Here is a 20,608-nt window from a genome sequence, read left to right as displayed (position 1 = left end):
CGTTTGCAGCGTGCATTTGTGGGAAGCTGTGATGCTTTTAATGAAAGTGAAATAAAACTGTCTGAATCAGAAGCCGTTGCTGTGCTGTCGGTCTCCCCTCTTCCCCTGCACTCTGCCGCTAAACCACGCCCACTTTTATAGCATTTTTCAAAACTGGTGAGAACTGACTGCAGCTAAAAGTCTTTTGTCTTGTAACCGAAGAGAAGCCCTGATGGCATTATAAATGATTCCTCTTGTGTAATGGATTATACCTGCAGAACACTATCAATGCATCAAATCTGGCACATGCAGTATTCACCTTTTGAGCACAATGTCTTCCATGATTTACCATGAATAGGCCCTGTCTGATACTCCTGAAAGATACAGTTTTCCATCTCAATTTATCAGGGATGATGTAGGTACCCCACAGCTGAGATCAGATCTATTGCTTGTTCTGTGATATACGTAGTAATGGAAGGGGTAATGTAACTCATGACCTGTCACAAACTGTGGCTAGACAAGTGTTTCCCAACCCTGGTACTGGCGGCACATCAACATTACAACAGTTTAAACTCTTCCTATTTAAACACACCCGATTCAACACTCTGAAGCAAGACTCTGAGGACAATGGTGGATAATAATCAGACTTATTTTAGTGAGTCTTTATTACTTTAAAAGGGATAGTTCACCCCCCAAAAAATTACATTCTGTCAACATTTACTATGGAAGTCAATGGTTGCCCATTAAATGTTAGGTTACCAACATTCTTCAAAATATCTTCTTTTGTGCTTAACAAAATAACTCATTCATACTGGTATGGAACAACTTGAGGGTGAGTAAATGATGACAGAATTTTCATCCTTTGAAGCAGGAAGAGAAGGATGGTGGACGAGGAATCAGACTCATTTTTTGGTGGGCAGACTATAAAATCCCCTGGATTTGCACTAAAGAAAGTACATGAGCCAAATCTAGGGACCAGAATATCATGGAGACCATTAAGTCGAGATTTTTTACTTGGGCCAGTAAGCAACCACTAGAACACCCAAACAACCAAGGCATTGTCACCACCCATAACAGTTTTACACTGACAAGAATCCCTTGCATTTTCTTTAGAAAACAAACTATCAAGTTACTTTTGCAAATTTGTATGGTGTTCAAGTGTTGCAAACATTACTCATAGCAGCGGGCAGTGAGCTTTGTGTGTATTAGGGATGTCACAAGACTCAATATAATATTGAACCGTTCGGTACGGCACTCACGGTTCAATACGCTCTGGTGAATTCCGTTTTTTTTTCTTCCGGTTTTGCACTTAATTAATCATTTCCATTTCTCTCCGTTTGAAATATTCCTCTCAGTTTATTTCGGCTCTGTTTGAGTGTGCCGGTGAGTCTACGTGCTGATATGAGCAAATATCCAATCATATGCGCTAAAGCTAAGGGTGTTTACCCGCGTTATAAAGCCTTGCCAGTTAAACATTTCATGCACGCGAATGAAATGTTCAATGCATGCACTGTTTTGCATTGAGCGCGCGCACTAAACGTCTGTCAAACACACGTGATTACTACGCTAATACTGTCAAATACACACAAGGGTAACATATAAACACAGTCGGTTAACTTATGTCTAAAATGAAAGTAAAATTGTGTGCGTCTAAACATGAGATGTGAGCAGGTCTTCAATTGACAGCAGCAGCCAAGTGAACGCGTGTCCTTAAAGGGACAGTTCAGCTCTAAAATGATGTTAATATAAAAATAAAAAAAACCTTTAATACAGAAGCTTTTAATAAATGTTGTATATTGAAGACTATGTAGTTTTAATTTTAACCTACATTTATTCATTCAATTTCATACTTAAATGCTACTGTACATCTCTGAGCTGCCACTGTAAATCTTTATATATATTTATTTTATATTATACAATACACTGGGAATGTGTACAAGGGATTTTAGGTAAAGTTGTAAGTTTAAGTAAGGGTTTTCAAGTCTAATAAAGAAAGAGTATTGCACTAAAAAATAAAAAATCTCCTTAACATTTTTCTGTTCCTGTCACCTAAAAATAGAATAGCAAAAAAAAAACGAACCGAAAGACCGTGGTTAAAAACCTAGGTTTGTATTGAACCGTGGGCTAACTGCATTGTTGCATCCCTAGTGTGTATGTATGTGAATATAAATCGGGGGCTCGCACAGTATTACTGCTACATCTCTCCTCATTCATCTCAGCCGTCAGCCATGGCATAGTGGAACAAACAAAACTTCCATGACTTCTTTCATCGGAGCTCATTTTATTCCCCGGCTTACATTCTAGAATTGCCATCTTATCGTTTGAATACAGAAACTCTGCAGTTGATTAAATCCATAGAACTTTTCTTTACCTGGATGACTCACAATGCCTGCTCTCTCTCTCCTTCTCTCTCTTTCAGGTACGTGTCTGGTGTTGGGCTGCATGATATATCCTGATGGCTGGGATGCTGATGAGGTAAAGAGGATGTGTGGAGAAGGGACGGACAAATACACCATCGGAGCATGCTCAGTGCGCTGGGCATACATCCTGGCCATTATGGGGATCCTGGACGCCCTTATTCTCTCTTTCCTGGCCTTTGTTTTGGGCAACAGGCAGGATGGACTCATGTCCGAGGAGCTGCTGGGAGACAGTAAGATTAACATTTTGTCTGTGTTGACTCATGGGAGATGGGATTTATTTGCATTTCAGAGGTATCTCTGTCAAATTGAGTCACAATTTGGGTGTAACCTGTTATTGTCCAACATAAATGAAAGTGTTGGACAATATGAGGTTATACACCACTAATTTTTCCCATTCAAAACTAATTTGGATTAGACTTAGTTGCATTCAAATTCTGGGGGAAATAAACACTTGACAGTTGTGCCTTTGGCGAAAACACTATTTGGTTGTGAAATCCAAGCATTATCGCTTTTTAGGACCATGATTTTCTACTTGCTATTGTTAGCCGGTTACCGGTGGTATCAGTGTCAGCTGTATTGGACCAAAATGTGTATACATCCCTGCAAAAAAATGATCTCATCAATATCTGTGGTCTGTTTCACAGGAAAAAGTATCTGATAATTTTGTAAACTTTTAAGTGTACACAGGCATATTGATTAGCCTCAAAGCTGAGGCAGCAGGGGTTAAAAATGTAAGGTTCAATTGCAAAAGATTTTTAAACAACAAGAAAAAAAGGGGAAAATGAAGCAGAAGTTTATAAATCAAACTTCTCAGTGTAAAATAATGCAGAGATGGCTTGGCTAATTTATGTGTATTTTAGATACACATACATTACATGATTTAATTACAATCAGAAAAGGTATCATTTACTTAAATTGAGAATTACAAACTAGATTCACCATTTCTCCTCATAAATGATAACGTGCAGCTGTTGTGCCAGTCGGTCCAATCCATTCATTAAAAGACAGAGCCAGATCAATCGAGGGCAGACCAACCTGAGAAAATAAGACAGAGCGATGGTCATTAAGGAGAGAATCAGATGATAGGGCTGTGAAAACGAATGAGATATGAGAAGAAGCGCTAAGAAGAGGAAAAGATAGAAAGGTAGAATTTAGAGTAGACAAGGGTTAATTGAAGCCTGGGGCTCTGGACCCAGCCATGAATTACTAATGACTGTTTACACAGCTTGCTGTCAGCCCGTCCATATTAATCACAGGCACAGCATCAGCTGGAACTCATGCTATGCAGAACACCACACCTGGAACGAAACGCCGTTTATGGATATGGACTATAAAAAGCTTTATATAATGAAGTTAAATGAAAGAAGGGACTCCTTTTCCAGGAAGCCCTGGTCCATATCACAATTATTTTATATATGAGTGAGTCAATGACATGACACACACACACACTATATATATATATATATATATATATATATATATATATATATATATATATATATATATACCGGTATATAACTTTTTTTTTTTTTAAGCCTCCAAATGTTAGGTGTTGCAACTGTCCAAACAAATGAACAGACTACGAAAACCATTTACAATGTTGTCTTGATAATTTAAAAAAAATATTATAATTTTAGGTTTCATACATTTTTAATTTAGGAAATTAAAAATTAAAAATAAACACTTTCAAATATTATTTTACAGCTGAAACATGTTTAAACACATTGTTCATGACTCAAAAATATGCATTACATTCGTTTTGAAAACTTTATTTGTCAATTTAAAAAAATGTATTATATTTATATATTAATTTAAGGTAATTATAGGGAAACATAGATGTGCTAAGGTTTTATGAAACCAAGGAGTTGTACACTGCAATTGGTGATTAAGGGATAATGATGAATGAGCAATTTGATTCTCCTTAATTCTGCAGAAATGAAATCTGTAATGGCATATTTTGTGATGGCACATGATGGTGTTGGTGCCATCTAGTGGACATTACTGGTTACATTTCCCCCCCAGTTGGCTATGTAAGAAAATAACAAAGAAAGGGTCTATTTAATGTATTCATCAACAAATACAGATTTCCCCTGCTGAATTTGGGAATTACTCTATGGATTTAAGCCGTGATTTAGAATTGACATATAATTTTGACGGACTTCTCCTTTTTTACTCAACAGAGAGTGGAAATGCATAGATGCCAGATACACTCAGGTAAGTCTTCATTATTTTAAGGGATACTTCATGATTATGATCATTCAAATATACTCCAGGGTTTCTGCTTATACAAAGCTATATGCTAAATTGCTGAAGTAACCCTTCAAAGTTGTTCCATACCTATATGAATCTCTTTCTTCGGCTGAACACTTTTGAAGAATGTGAGTAACCAAAGAGTTGACAAGTCCCATTGACTTTCATAGTATTTTTTTTTTCTACTATGGAAGTCAATGGGGTCAATATTCTTCAAAATGTTGTGTTCAGCAGAAAAAAAGAAATCCATGCAGGTTTGGAACAACTTGAGGGTGAGTAAAAATGACAGAATAATTTTTTTTGGGGTGAACTATCCCTTTAAAGACCACCATGAAACGACGCAATATTAATTGCTTTGTTGGATTAAAGTCAATAGGTACCCCATATAATCTCACTGTATAGATAAAAATGGTTCCACAAAAGGAGGAAAAAATCATTCAGGTTTGGAACCACGTTGCTGAGTAAATTACAGAATTTCCATTTTTACATTTCTCAAATATATTGCTGTGAATTTACATTAAAACATCCCTTTTATCTGTTTCCAGGTGTTTCTGTCTCGTTTAAGAAAAATCATTATGTGAAATCACAATCCAGCTTTACCCATCATCCTGAGGGAAGGAAGCCTGACTGCAACGGTTTGAAAAAAACAACAACCTTAAAGCGAAGGATGCACACAGGGTGAATGGAGTTGGGAACTCACTGCTTTTCTGTCCATATCCCTTCTTTTCACTTCACTGCCTGGAATTGCTTCTCAACAAACCCCTACCCTAGTTTGATTTACCATGTTCTGTGCTACTAACATGATAGGGCAGCTAATGCAGCGTTTAGAAGCACCGTTGACTTGGATTAATAATAATAATTAAAAAGTTATTTATTTCACTTTGTGTCCTCTTCTTCAGGCCTGCGTTACAATAATGTTAATATTTTGGGACTTAAGAATCAATGTTCTATTTGACTGAATTCTCTAAGTATACTAATATAGAAGAAAACATTCACAGGCTTGAATTGTGGGATACACTCCAGCACAAAGCTGCAACACAGACATTCCTAGCCTGTTAGTATTTCTCTCTGTCACCCCTGGGCAAAAAAGCGACACTGAATCATGACCACTTTACTCAAGAGCCAGTTTACCTGCAAGTGATCACTTATCGGGTTTCACATGTACAATTATGTCACAGCGCTATCCAACATTGTTTAAAGGGGTATGTAAACAGAAGGTGAGAGTTCACTGTTAATATATATTTAAAAAAAATAAGTGTCAAAATTAGGGGCAGACATCTCTGCCATTAGTTACTGTGCACAAGCCAAGTATATACAGAAGTAGGAGAGTGTTTTAAGTATTATGTATTGAGTGTATATGTTGAATTTCTGTATGTCTCTAATTCGATATTTACTTCTCGGCAGTGTTGGTGCTGTATAGTTATGTGTGCCATAATTATGATGTTCTCAGCTGGTACCGTTTTGTACTCTTGGTATAGTCATTCTGTCCCACCAAGATAAACGAACGCCAATCAGTAAGAAAATGTCATGAGAAAACCTGGAGGATGTGGTTTCCAAAAGCAAACACACACAGGAACCACTCCCTTCCTTCTTGGACAGCTGAAGAGTTTGGATGATACTGGATGAAGTTCTGAAGGGTAAGAAAAGTGAAAGAAAGAAATTGTTTCGCTTTAATTTATTGGGTGTCTGTCTTGTCGGATGTTGTACGTAGAAAATGATGTAAATACACCATTCAAATGTATTAGTTATACAAGTTCATTAAAGACAATTCACCCACATCAATGAATAAAGATTTTACCTCTACAGACTAAAGTCAAGACAGTGTTGCTAAAGATATTTTATTCTGAGAATTGTTGTAAAGAACAAGCGGCAGCATTTATCTTACTTTTGTCGCACTAGATCAGGGGTGTCCAATTCTGCTCCTAAGGGCCACTATCCTGTAGAGTTTAGCTCATATTGTAATTGAACACACCTGGACCAGACAATCAAGGTCTTCAGGATTGCTAGAAACTTCCAGGCAAGTGTGTTTTGGGCTCCCTTCAGGAGCAGGGTTGGACACCCCTGGCAATGCCGCACCCCTTTCATAATTACCATTAAAATGTGTTAAGTTCATACTGTAGAACATCTTTAAAATGAATAGCTATGTCAATTGTTGGAATTATGCTGGAATTGCTAAACGAGAAAAATCGATGTTGTGCATTGACTACAGAAATTACTATTTATTATTACTATAAATATTTTTATTTAGATGCATTTACACTGCAAATACAGTTGCATGGGTAATGATATGCGATTAGTGTTTTAAATGTAAAATTTTGTAGGCTTATGAAATGTTGTAAACGTTAAAATATTTTTCTATACATGATGCATTTCTATAAAACTAAAACCACCAGTAAGTGGTGAGAAGTCTTAAACGAGTCAAAGAATCGGTGATTCACGATTCATTCAAATGACGGAATCATTTAGGAACAAAACATGTTGGGAACTATTATCATTGGTAAAATAGAGCGGAAAAAGTCAAAAACGACAGTGTGTTTAAATATTTTAATGAATTTCAAATGCTTGTTTATTGAACTTGTATTCAAAGTTTCACATTTGCAATCGCACTGAGATTTGGGAAAACTGCACTTTTCCTTGTATGACATTGCTCAACTATATCATATGATATAAAACAATCTTGTACAGTAACAATTCACATCCGAATTTTGTGGCATTTTTATCCATTTTGGGGGCATTTCCGATCCTGCACAATGCTATTTTACACCAATGCCAGACTCTCTAGCTTGTAAAGCTTAATCGAGGGCTATTGCCTAAGTAAGGATGTGCTCTATGTTTTAATTGTGGTTTGCTCAATTTGCATGGGGGCTTGTGACGAGTAACGTAGAAGATAGGGAGGAAGATGGGTAAGAACAGGGGCTTATACAGTCTCACGCAATTATAACGTAAAGGTAGGATAGGCTATGTTTTTATCCAATATAACACATTTTGTGTTATACTGGTTGAAACTCTCTTCATATCCTGATATCAATTCATAACAAAAGTATATTTTCTCAGGACCATTTTTTTTTATATCAAAATCATTGCATTCGGCCAATTACCTCATGCTTTGAGACATGAAGTAATTTAAAGCAGTTGCTCATCTCGTCACGCTTTGCAGACTCTGCTCTGGCTGTGCACGTTCATGTATTTTTGGAGGAGGAGTGGGGCTTTGAAGACACATTGAATGGAGGGTGGGATATTGCGCTTTCAAAGCTAGCTTGCTATTGCTAGCCTAGTCTGAATTGACCTACCCTACATTTAAATGCAGTTTTCGGGCACATGCTTAGTTAAGAATTGACGCCATGTGCTGAATTTAAATATAAAATAAAAATGTCTTGCAAAAAGAGCACTTATTTAGTCAGAAACTAAAAAGGCAGGTGCTTGAGCAACAATTTGGGGCTTTCTGTGCACGTGCCTGACCCCTGGCCTGCACTACACTGGCCTATACTTCAAGCAAAATTCGAAGACAGAACTGGTGTGACATTTCAAACAAAATCAAGCCAAAAAGAGGTTTGTTTCATGCGAAACAGTTTGCCAAAGAACTTTCTAGAAAAAGAAAGCTATCGAGCTACCAATGGTTCATGGAGATGATATAATAGGTAGGTTTGAGTTTTATAAATAAACATTACGTGACTTTACCGAATTGAGTGTTGAATTGCAGTGCCCGTGCAAATATCCACATCGCAAAACTGCATGCCGTTTTCTTAAAAGTGCCCTAGAATGATTTGAAACAGTATGTTAAATTGTTCTCTGATATCTACATAGAGGGTATGTGGCTTATTTAAGGGCAAAAATTGCCCAGATACAGTTTTACAGGTTCATTTACAACCCTAGAAATTGTCCCTAGGATGTAATGCTCTGTTTTTGCCTTTTTTGAAAGAGTCATTGATATTAATGTTCAGCTCTGCTCTGATTGGCTTATTTCAGCCGCTCACAGCACAGCAGTTCAGCTCGTGAGTCCTGACAGAACACAGACCGACTGATTAATAAAATATAGCCTACTTGTTTATTGATGTTTTCAGATCATCCGCGCACAAGAGAGAGCTTGCGTGCATATGGTTGCCAGATTGTACATGTTTAGGTAAAACACCGGATAGTGTATGTGTTCTTTTCACAGAAAAGCTCTGCTTTTTAAATGACTGAAATCTGGCAACTGCACGAATGCTTTTCATTCCCTCAGACAAAACCAAAACTAGTGATTTTAGACTCGTCTTTTTTTTGTCAACGATATTGCATGTTTATATAATGTTAGTCACAATGTAGGCAACGCAGTGACTATGATGTACTCTGAAATACAAGCATGCAGAAACATACCCAACGATTGCGTCACGGTTGGCCTTGTGTTGAGAATTACTTATTTTTCCGTCATGTTTTTCATGCACGAGATTTACATAAGTAGGAGGCAACGGTGTTTGAGACACACAGTATGTGATGTCCATGTAGTGAACTCTTATTATTTCACTATGGCAAGGTTAATTCAATTTTTCATTCTAGGGCACCTTTAACTGCTCTTTCTCACTGCTGTCATTTTTGTTGTGTATTTATTTAGATAATGAGAAGAAAGTGTGCAGCATATATTTTCATATTCATCTAAATGGCTCTCTCAGCAACATGGGTGGCAACAGGATGTTTGCTTACTGTATAACGCTGCAAACATTTTACCCCTAAACGAAGAACGAAAAGGAGCTTCGCTGTGAGTATACTGGGGCCTTTATTTGAACAGCCTCAATTCCTTGTTAGTCTTGCAATATATATACGGTTTATACAAAATATACAATATATTTGTTTGATCATAATATACAAATTAAAAACAGCCTTGCATAAAATACAGGCTTTTGTGTCGATTATGAATAAAAAATATACATTTTTTGTTATACGTTATACATTATTATTATAAAACGAAATACCAATCCAAACAAAGACTTATTTACAACCAATTATATATTTACTACCTTAAAAACACAACTGGATGATTGATGTGACACTTGTTTAAATGCATGAATCTAATTTATTGAAATATAAAGTGACAAGATAGCACTCCCTTTTATAATCAATAAAAAAACTCACTCATCTTAGTTCATTGCAATCTCTAGCACATCCCTATAGAATCCCCTTAGGTAATACTGACCTGACAGCTGCTCAATCTTCACCACAGCAAACCTTAGAAGGACAACAATGTTGTGCACAATGTTATAAACCTCTGGCTTGATGCTGATTGGTCATCTAACCTCTCTGCCTTTGTTCCGATTGTTCATGTAATCTTTCTTTCTTCATTCCGATTGGGCTTCTTAACTCTGCTTGACTGGTCATATTACCTCTTTGCCTTTGTTCTGCTTGATCTAAGCAAAAACAGTTTATTTGAAGCATCCATAATGACTAAAAAAAGCAACTTTAGACTTAGATTTACAAAGACAAACATCAATAGTGGTTAATAAATAGAAACCTTTAGAAAAGTCACAGCAACAGCAGACTGATCTTCAAACCTTCATTGCAGCATCTTCATCCCGAGACCTTCATGGTGAAAGAAAAACTCCCATTAGGGACATATACACATCACCCACTTTCCCACCCCAGTAAAACACAACACAATTTAGTTGGTATAAAACTGTCATTACAGTGATTTATTATAATGAACCATGAAGAGCCAACCAGTGCTGTGTCTGTGAGCCTCTGTCCTTCACACACACATACACTCACACACACAAACAGTAAAAAAAATAAACCAGAGAGGAAGAAATAAAAATAGTGCTACAGTCACAGAAACATTCAGCGTTTTTGTCAAGAGCGCTTGTATTTACAACCATATTCCAAAATGGGGATGGGAGCGAATTATACAAGCATAGAAAAGAAAAGAAGCCAATATTTACAACTGTTTCTGGAGAAAGCTGGAGTAACCACCTATACATTAAATTACACTTTCTACAAATAACCATTGATATTCAAAAATAAACCGCTTACCCCTACAGGAAGGACCTCTCTTTCTAAAGCTGCCACAGAGAACAGCACGCATCTGTCTGTGTCTTATTTGCCTTCCGCCTCTCGCGTGCAGTTCAAATATGCACACGGATGCGGGCAGCATGCAAGCATACACGCTCCCTTCCGTTTAAAAACAGACACTCATGCACACAGACTCGCTCATTCACACAAGTGCAGTCTCCTCGGCAGTGAAGCGGCCTATCGGAAAGGTCTCCTCTGAATTTCTGCAGCGGTGCACAGATATTTTTGTTACATGGAGGAATAAAAAAAATAATAATTCTGTATTTTTTCTCTATACAAAACCTTTTTGCTATATAATGAGCCACTAGATAAAACAAATAACTGATGAGTGAAAAAACAGTGAGAGACGGGAAGAGTAGGGAAAGCTAAGGAGGAAATTGGAATGTCCCATTGCATTGCATTGCACTGGGAGGATAGAGGAAGGATCCAACAGGAAGAGACCAGAAAAAGCGATTAAAATCAATAAAAACATTGAAAGTAAAAAACAGACGTCTGGAAAAGACAGGATGGCAGTACAAGGTTATGGGAAGGAGAGAGGTGTGGGGGATTCTGGGTAAGTGATGAGCACCAGGGTTCATTAACCATCATCTTTTACACAAAGTCTACTTTTACAGTTCTGCATTTCTTGTTTTTCTTTTTAAAATGTACCCTTTCCCCCCACCCCCAACGGTTTTCATTATCCTTTGTGAAAAGGTACATAGAAAATATTTACAGTGGTGCTGTGTTGCCTATGTTACACAATGTAGATCCGCCCCTCTCTGAGCAAGTTTTTCTAGGGGCGAGGTTAAGTGGGTGTGGTCAGTGCCATCCTGTGCCCAAGTAGCCGCTGCTGTGGAAGGGGGCGGATGAAGGGGTAGGTCCTCTGTTACCGCCAGCGATTTGCGAGACACTCGAATTGGGCGGGGTTTGTGTGGGAGGAGTTTGTTGAGGAGGGGGTGGAGGCGGAGGGGGTAATACAGTTTGTTGATAGGTGGAAGGGGTTACTGAGGGGTTGGCTGGTGCCGACTGGTGAAGTAGAGTGGTCTGAAAGCCACCAATGTTCTGGAAGGGGTGTGGTGCGTTACTGGATGGAGCAGGAGGAGGGGGTGGAAGGGGCGGGTGTGGTCCTTGTTTGATTGACAGGAGCGTGCCACTATTAGGTGGAGGCTGCTGGGAACTCTGTCCCTGAGGAGGTGGCGGTGGTGGAGGAGGTGGGGCGGAGGTCAGGAGGAGTTGATGCTGCTGCATCGAAGGAGGTTGCAGATTGACATGCAGCAAGGTGGGGCCGGGCTGCGGGTGAGGAGGAGGAGGAGGGGGCGGTGGGGGAGGGGCAGCACTGCTTTGGTAATGCAATGCATGATGGGGCTGCAGGAGAGGTTGGGAACCAGGAGGAAAAGGTGAGGCCACAGCAGGCTTGAACGTAGGAAAAGGTGCAGCAGCAGCAGTAGGCTGAGCTGGGAAGTAAGGAGCAGAGGTGGGTGGAGCTGGGGGAGGAGGAGGTGGTGGAGGTGGGGCATTTTGGGGGTTATACTGAGGGAAACTGCCCGGACCAGATGTAGCCTGTGGTTGAGGCTGGTTCTGAGGCTGAGTTGTCAGGAACGTTCGCTGACCACGGTAAGGTGAACCTTGGGGTTGCGCTTTGGGAGAGTGCATGAGCGAAGGTCCGGCGTAGTGACTCTGTGAGGTGCTGGAGGGCCCGCAGTGGAGCTTGCTGGCCGTTAGAGCAGCTGGTTTAGAGCTCGGCGTCTTGGTGCTGGACTGCTGGACGGACAGTGCCTGAGGCTGAGGCTGAGCAGGACCACGAGGCGGTGCTTCACCATCTTCCTCCTTGGATGGGCGAGACACAGTCTGGGGGGCTGGAGAACAAGGCTGTAAAAACAACAACAACAAAAAAAGGTGGTTTAGGATAACAAAATTGCTGATTGAGAAATCCCATGATGTTGCCAAGATCAAAAATATCGTAGAGAGAAGCAAACTCTTACTGCATGTGTTGAGGGGCTCTTGCAGCTTTTGGGAGAAGGACATTCCTTCACCTGGGAGTCGCCACCCTCTGACTCCCCACTGTCTGAAAAAATAAAGTAGGCATTTAATTCAAAGAAAGAACATAGAAGATCTTACCAGAGTTCCCACAACTTTTGATCAATACATTTCCATGATTTCTCCAATCGTTTGGGATAACTAAATGGTGTCAAATCTTGCTCCTGGAGGGACACGTTCTTACAGAGTTTAGCTCCAACCTGCTCCAGCACACCTGCCTGGAAGTTTATAGTAATTCTAAAAACACTGATTACCTGTTTCAGTGTTTAATTAGAGTTGCAGTTCAACTCTGCAGGAAGGTGGTCTTCTAGAAGCAGGATTAAATACTCCTGTAATTATTATTGGATACAACAAGGGTCTCCAACCCTTTTCCTGAAAAGCCACCATCCTGCAGACCCAAATCCCAAATCAAACACACCTGAACCAGCTAAACTCAGTGGCTGTTTCTCAATGTGTTCTTACGCAATCTTGCACCCTTGTACTACGTCATCAACCGTCAAAGTTTAACTCCAATACTTCAAGAGCGCAGGGGACGCATGAAATTAGCTGGATGTGTTTTTGATATTGAATATTCATCGAATGCATACTTGAGAGAATCAAGCCGTTAGAAATCCCAGAAGATGCTGCAAGCGGTCAACGTACAGAAGCCCATAAGCTTTAAACTTCTTAAACTTCTTGGCTCGTGAAAGTAAACATCTGTCCATTTGTTTTGCTTAATTTTAATAAAGCGATAACCTGAAGAAAGCCTGCAGTATTTTTATTAGCATATTAAAAAGAATCTTAACGTTGACAAAGCATATAACATAGGCTACTCATTTTCATTAAAAATACATAGGGTAAAATAAAAATATATATAATTATATGAAAACAATGTCTATGATTATACAACATTTTTTTAAGGCTGTGACATTTGTTTGTGATGTTGTATTTATTGTGCATTGGCTGCTACTTATAACATTCTAGGACGGTCAGTTGAACAACAAGATCGCAGCCCATCTCAATTCTCACAAGGATGCGTTCTGTGTCCTCGTGTCCTTCCAAGTTCGTTCTTTCAAGGTCGCCTGGCAAGACCGGTCTCCACGAGAAAGCAAGCCCGTTCTTTGCATTCTTGGAATTGAGAAACAACCAGTGTTCAGTCATTTGAAAATTAAAGGCAGGTGTGTTAGAAAGGTTGGAAGGTAAGTCTGCAGTAGTGTTAATTCCATTAGCTATTTTTTTATTTAGTCTTTGTCCAGTGTCAGATTTACTTTTAGTCTTTATCAAATCAACCTTGTTCTGCTTTTGTTTAGTCATTTTCGTCCTTCTGCATAATGGTTAAATTGATTATCATGATTTAGCTCAAAATTACAAAACACAATGAATGTTATTTGGGAATTCTGTTTGTACATTTCATCATAATTATTGCACTTTCACTTATAGGCATAAATCAAGCAAATGTTGAATCATTCTCGTGGTTTATTTTACCTAGCCTACTAATTTATTATAGACTATTTAACATATAAATAAACACACTCTGTCAGCTACATTATAAAAACTGGTAAAAGAAACTTATCTTAAATTAAAACAATTACTAATAGTAATTCCAAATTACATTAAGGTTTTATTATTAAAACAAGAGCAAAAAAGATGCATTGCCACACCAAGGTTACGCAAATGCATTTACTCAGCGATCACAATTGCAAACAATATCGTGGAGATCAATGTTTGGATTTATCACTGAGGAGGCTTAATCGCAGATTTAGTCGCAGCAAACAGCCTAAGCAGCTTGTGAAGAAACACAGACTGGCTGAACGACACTTTCAATTAAGCAGCATTTCTTAAATGGAGAACGCTCTAACTGCAGCTTGTTTGTTCATGTTTTCACCAGGATAATAATTACCATGAGTAATCCAAACCTGGAAAATCACAATTCAACATATTTCCAGGGTTGTTCTTACCTACGTCCTTGCGATGGTCACTCAACAACAAGGCCCTGTGGTAGCCTCGCTCTCTGGCCTGCTCGACTGATGTGGAAGATGTCCTGTAAATGAAATGTCATCATTTTAAATCAATAATTCTGAACTGCAACTTTTGCTGGATTCCTCCATAGATGTGCAAAAGTAAAAAAAAACAACTAAGTTTTAATCCAAACAAATCTGTAGTGAAACATAGTTTATATACAGAGCTTATTGTCAAGAAACAGAAATTCTTTAGGGACATACCACTGGCCTTCTCCGTCTCTCTCCCCCTGAGGTGGGGCGTCTGGCTCCTCGCTAGGCTGAGGGGTCTTGGGGGTTGGTGTTGTTGCAGGAGCAGGTGGTTCAAAGGCCATTTCCACAGCGACAGGGAAAACGTCTACTGGTGGTGCTGTGGAAACAGGGGATCCACACTCTCCCTTAGAGCCACTTCGCCGTGCCTCACGCTGACGTTTCCTATACTCCAGGAGAGAGACCTAAAAGCACATGAAGATGGGTACAGTAAATTAATAACTTGAACAAGTGGCATACATAATATTTTGACAAATACATTTTAATTTTACAGTTTATGGGGGGGGGGGGGGGGGGGGGGGTAAGGCTTTAACACATACCTTTTTCTTCTGTGGGTTCTTTGCAGCCCCTCCCTCCCCTGTGCCATCCCCACTCAATGAGCGGGTAAAGGTCACGCCACTTGCTTCCTCGTTGCAGGGATAGAAGGGTGCCGCTTCACTGAAGGGGCCAGCGGAGGTTGAATTTCTTGGCCTGTACGCCCCAATCTCCAAGGTGTGAGAAGGGGTGAGGTCTCTCAGATTAGAGTTCACTGGAGAAAACGAGAGGCCACCTCGGTCTGGACTCTTCATCCAAGGAGGGTAAGAGGAGACTGGTGTCTCCGGTGCCGAGGCAGCTTCTGAACCACCACCATCAACCTCCATGCCTTCATCTACTACAGCATCCTGTGGCTCAGCATGGGAGGGCTGAGGACTCAGTGAACCCATAGGTTTTGTAGACTCCTGTGGAGCCGTATCAGAGCCCGAATTTCTCACGGTGGGAGATGCCAACAGCGAAGGAGGTCGCTCAACCTGACAAAAAAACAAGATGTGTTAGATGCGGTGATGATAATTGCAACTAAATACATATGTAGCAGGTATAGGATATTTAAGTAGTGAACTTACATCTTGTGTACTGGGCCTCCTGCTACCATCTGGAGAGCTGTCCATAGACGATTCGCTCTGAAGATTTAGAGATTTCTTGATCATTTTGTTGCCTTTCACCAAAATAATGCCTTAAATCAATTGGCCAGAAGTGACCAATCATTTTATGACCATTGGCACTGGTAATAACTGTGCCCACTTGGCCAATAGCAAAAGTGTTAGCGCCCTCTTGTGTCAGTTCAATTAACTATGAACTTTGTCATTGCATAATTCATAAGGTTTCTGTTTTCAATATTTTGGGGGAATATTGGGGAAAACATTTCTACTACTTCTCACTCACGATTACTAGATTAGGTTTATATTAAGTTATATTGTTGGCTTTTTTTTTGGATAGAAAAGTGTAGAAGAGACAGGAAGCAATGGGAGGAGAGAGGGGAACAGGATCAGAAAAGGACCTCTAGCTGGGACTTGAACTTGGGTTGACTGTGCTATATGCCAGAGCACTGTCCACAAGGGTAAATTAGGTTTTAAATGCTTAAGAATCATTTTACAGAGATTACACTCATAAAATATCTAATAATTAAACATTTCAAGTTCAACTTGAATTATTTTCATTCTATACATTTCTATAAATCAAGATTGTATTGTTATTGAAATTTCAGGCATATGTACAACACTGGCCACTGAAAGTCAACAACTTTGCAAATGTGGTCTTACCTCTTGTGGCAGAGGGTGGTTGGGAATCTGCAAGGGTGTTGAGGGCTCAGTACTGGGTTCCTCTGATCGTAGTCGAGGAGGCGTGGCTAGCAGCAGGGGTGTGCCTGGTGCTTCTGTGACTCTGTTCGGGTCGGGTGGCACAAGGAGACCCGTATGGGGTGGAAGTCTCTGACATACAGGGATCGAGTGACATAAGCGCCTTTTCTTCAACGGGGTAGGCAACTCTGCAAGCACATGGACAGAGTAAGATTGAAAACGGCTTTAGACAAGCTTTAAGAAAATTAATTAGCAGTTGGAAAAGGACTGTTGACCCACCTGGTAGTGAGCAACTGCCATTGAGGGTAGAGGGCTGTAGGACTCGCCGTTTATAGAGGGGCTGAGAGGGCTCTCGCTAGGCATCAGCAGAGAAGGGCGCCCTCCACCTGGACTGGTGGAACCCTCCTCTTCTAAAGCTTGCTTCAGCCATCGCTGCACAAAACACATGGAGTTAGACAAGAAACTTGCTGGCCTGAATATAAACACTTCAATGTGAATATTAAAGTGTGTCTAAACTGAAATGGGATTTTTTTCCTTTATTAGCATCCACCTTGTGACTTTTATCTTTTGAGATGTAAGAATCAATGATGAGCAATATCAATATGATACTTGCTGACATCTCTGAATAATGCAACAATTTTACCTTCTTGCAGGAGCCAGTGGTAGGTGGCGTTTCGGGCAATTCTCTCGAGCGTCGGCGTCCTGTGGGCACTCCGGGAGTGCTGGGGCTGCGGTTGGCCAGAAAAGGAGAGGAGAAGCGGACGTAGTGTTTGGGCGTACTGTAGACGTGTGAGCTGCAGGCCATGCCCGGTAAAGAGTTCAGCTGTGTGGCCAAGACCTCAGGATCACTACTGATCCGCAACGGCCTCTCAGGCGGAGGTTCCGGTGTCCGTGAAGCTCCCCGCTCCTGTTTGTCAACACCCATCCACTCGCTCATTAAGTGCTGTCGGGAAAGAGAATATGCAGTTGTAAAACTGGCAACAAAACAGACATTCATTCTATGGAAGCTACTGGCAAGGAATTCTACCTTTTTAGTTTTGGGGTACTTCTGTCCACTGCGGCATGCTGGGGCAGGTGAGCCGCTGTGTGGTGGGCTGGTGTCAGGGGCGTGTAACGGGGGAGCTTCAGCCTCAGGGGCAGAGGGCATCTCTCCTTCATGAGTCTCTACTGTTAAAGGCTCTAAAGCTTCACCAGGGGAATTAGGTGGCAAGTCGGAGCAGGTGCTGACTGTGCGTGCTCGCCGCCTCTGCTGTCCGATGTGAGTGCGGTTCCGCGAGAAGCTTTTTCTCTGTTTGTTACGGCTCACCTTTGCTGGCTTCAGACCAGGCTCCTCTTTTACAACCTCTAGCATGGGCTAAAGGTCAAAACAATGTACAATTATGAGAATACTTAGAATTAGGAGGAATAAACATTATTACAAAAAATATAATTTCTCTATATACACTACTGTTCAACAGTTTTGGGTACTTGGGTACTGTCTATATTAAACAAATGTTTTTTTCTTTTAAAATGTCTATACAACAAAGAATCCTGAAAATACACAAATTAATAACATTTTCAAATAAAAAACAGTTAACTTAAATTGTACAAATATTTCACAATATTACCATTTTTACTTTATTTCAGGTCAAATAAATGGATATAACATTAACAGTTCAAAATGTATTTCAGGTCCGATACAACCAGATATGACCTGTACATCTGTGATTCAATCTCAGATTCAGTTGTACAAGAAAACCTCTGATTTAACAATCCTTGTGTGTGCATCACTAAAGGTTACGTACCTGTAACATTGCAGGAGATTCAGCCTCAGGTGTAGCAGGGGGCTCTTCCTTAATATCGCTGCGTCCACCAACTTCTCCTTTTGTGCCGATCCTCTCTAATGCTTGCTCCCTCCGTTTTTCTCTCTTCTCCATACGAGCAAACGCCTGCAGAATCGCCTCCATCTTCCTCTCTTCACGTGTCTACATGATTGACAGAAAGAAAGGAGGAAAGACGACAACAGAGAAAGGCTGAGTCTATTTTCTGGCTGACAGTTGGGAACCCAGCTAGCCACTCAGCAATCAGCAGGCCATAGCCAGCAGCAAAGGCGGGAAAAGAGAGAAATGGGACACTTCTCTTCTAGTCAAGAGAAAACATAAGACACCCCCAAGGTGTGAGAGGTGACATGTATGTGTGTGAGACAGTTTTTGTACTCTCTCATGTCCTACCAAAAAGAACTGCAACAAATACCACACAAGGGTGTCTTGAGGTGGGCCATGTTGAGTGACTGAGGGTTGCATGCCTGGACTTCAGTCTCAGCATGGGGTCAGTGAGCACAGGACAGTGGGGTTAGTGTGTGGGTTTTCCTGTACAGTAACAGGCAGGGGAGTGGGTTGGGTTGGGGGTTGTTCAGGATATGAAGGGGTAGGTTTACCTCCTTGTTTCTCAGAGCTCTGCAGCAGGAAGCCCCTGCGCTGTGACGATGGGACTCCTCTGCCGGGCTGCCCTGAATGGTGCCGAAAGAGACAGCCATCAGGGTTTAAACACACACAGGCCTCCAGCTTGCTCACACCCCCATGCACACACTCATACCTATCAGCCTATTTCTTTGGTAGTGTGGTTGGGGTTTAGAGCTTCAGTATGGGCATACCACCGAAAGGTTGCCGGTTTCGGGCTGGAAGAATTGACAACACTACAGTCTTTAAACAAAAATCCCTAATGTCGGAAACGGCGAGAAAGATAATTTCCTCACTAATAAACTAGAAATTCAATGTGATCTGTTGGAAGTGTCCGCTGCAATATATATTATGTTGAGCTACTCAAGCCAACTCTGAAATAAAATAATTTTATTTACAGATATTATTTACAGACTTTTCCAATCAATGTGAATCTTTATAAGGATTTTTAATTTTAAAATTCACAATTGCACTCTCAGAGAGATACATAAATTAATTTTCATTTAAAGAATGCAAGATTGCACATAGAACTGGTAAATAAAAAAAGCTTATTTGTGAGCAAGTAATGAGTATTTATTTCATTGCTTGACTAGTCAGTGAAATGGAGGCCAGTTACTTTAGAGGTTTTTAAAACCCCAGACCAAACACCAGCGCAATTATGGTTGAATAGAGGTAGTAGATAACTCAATTAAGATTGATAGGAAATCAGAATTGCCCTTGAACTGCTCATTTGTACTGTTGCAGCAGATAAAGTATAGGTAATTTCCACAAATAATGCACCAGTCTGATACCTAACTATTAATTTATCCAGATTATTTATGTTGTTTATAGCCATTAGCTATTTTCTGTATTTTTATGTTAACGAAATTTCAGGATTGGCTGTCAGTTTTATTTTAATAAACATTCCAGCAGTTGCTGCCAACTTCGCTAATGTTCAGAGCCTGTTTTTCACACATTTTCCCATCTCCCTCTAACCATTCATGGCAAGCAAACAACAAAGCACCACACACAGTAATGTCCACATCAAAACATTCACATAAAACATGTACATGTTAAGTGAGTTACTAAGCTCTCTAAGGTTGATCACAAGTTACTATGTAACCAACAGCCAAAGTTATTACACAACCAGACAGCTCCATGCACGTTGGTCCATACACTACTAGGATTAAAATTTAAATTAAGTTTAATTTAAGTAAAACGATTCCCTGTTAGCACTTTTGCAACTTCACAGTTCCCTTTTTTAATCAGTCAAAAGTGTGACTTTGTAATTTACACCCTTACATATTTTGAATGTATCGTTTTTTTTGTTGTTGTTCAGGATTGTTGAATTTTGGTAGGAAGCGGTTTGAATAAATGCTTGAATGCACATAAATGGTAGTAAATGTGCTTTAGAGTTTGACATAAACATTTTGACAGAAGATTAAATATATAGGGGAATACCACAAAACTGGGTTCTATGTTAACATGTAAATTCAATTCCTAATGACATGCCCTGTGCTAACGTAATTTCAGAAGTTCATACTCTCCAATTTGTAATTTAAGCGTGATCTCTCACTGCCAACATGGTCTTGACATTTAGTCAGAGGAGAGAAATGATTGCAGAAGATATA

At 40.0% G+C, this 20,608-nt stretch overlaps 2 protein-coding genes across 6 annotated transcripts in view; one reads left to right on the top strand and one right to left on the bottom strand.

The window, feature by feature from the left end:
* The window catches only part of lhfpl3 (LHFPL tetraspan subfamily member 3), a 59,689-nt gene extending 53,223 nt beyond the window's left edge, over positions 1-6,466 (top strand). For all 5 annotated transcript variants that reach the window (XM_067427072.1, XM_067427070.1, XM_067427069.1 and 2 more), the window contains 3 exons: positions 2,399-2,629; positions 4,580-4,613; positions 5,195-6,466. In XM_067427072.1, coding sequence (XP_067283173.1) covers positions 2,399-2,629; positions 4,580-4,596 — 248 coding nt within the window. In that variant the 3' untranslated portion in view covers positions 4,597-4,613; positions 5,195-6,466. The remainder of the gene's footprint in view (positions 1-2,398; positions 2,630-4,579; positions 4,614-5,194) is intronic.
* Positions 6,467-9,731: 3,265 nt separating this feature from the next.
* Positions 9,732-20,608, bottom strand: part of kmt2e (lysine (K)-specific methyltransferase 2E) — a 50,648-nt gene continuing 39,771 nt past the window's right edge. The window contains 15 exon segments of the mRNA XM_067428426.1: positions 9,732-12,533; positions 12,647-12,729; positions 14,639-14,721; positions 14,903-15,132; positions 15,268-15,735; positions 15,829-15,885; positions 16,525-16,656; positions 16,658-16,713; positions 16,716-16,748; positions 16,840-16,863; positions 16,866-16,992; positions 17,204-17,503; positions 17,588-17,914; positions 18,345-18,524; positions 18,977-19,048. Coding sequence (XP_067284527.1) covers positions 11,484-12,533; positions 12,647-12,729; positions 14,639-14,721; positions 14,903-15,132; positions 15,268-15,735; positions 15,829-15,885; positions 16,525-16,656; positions 16,658-16,713; positions 16,716-16,748; positions 16,840-16,863; positions 16,866-16,992; positions 17,204-17,503; positions 17,588-17,914; positions 18,345-18,524; positions 18,977-19,048 — 3,222 coding nt within the window. The 3' untranslated portion in view covers positions 9,732-11,483.

The sequence above is a fragment of the Pseudorasbora parva genome, chromosome 20 (assembly GCF_024679245.1).
Source record: "Pseudorasbora parva isolate DD20220531a chromosome 20, ASM2467924v1, whole genome shotgun sequence".
NCBI classification, from domain to species: domain Eukaryota; kingdom Metazoa; phylum Chordata; class Actinopteri; order Cypriniformes; family Gobionidae; genus Pseudorasbora; species Pseudorasbora parva.
This window is presented reverse-complemented; position numbering and strand designations above follow the sequence as displayed.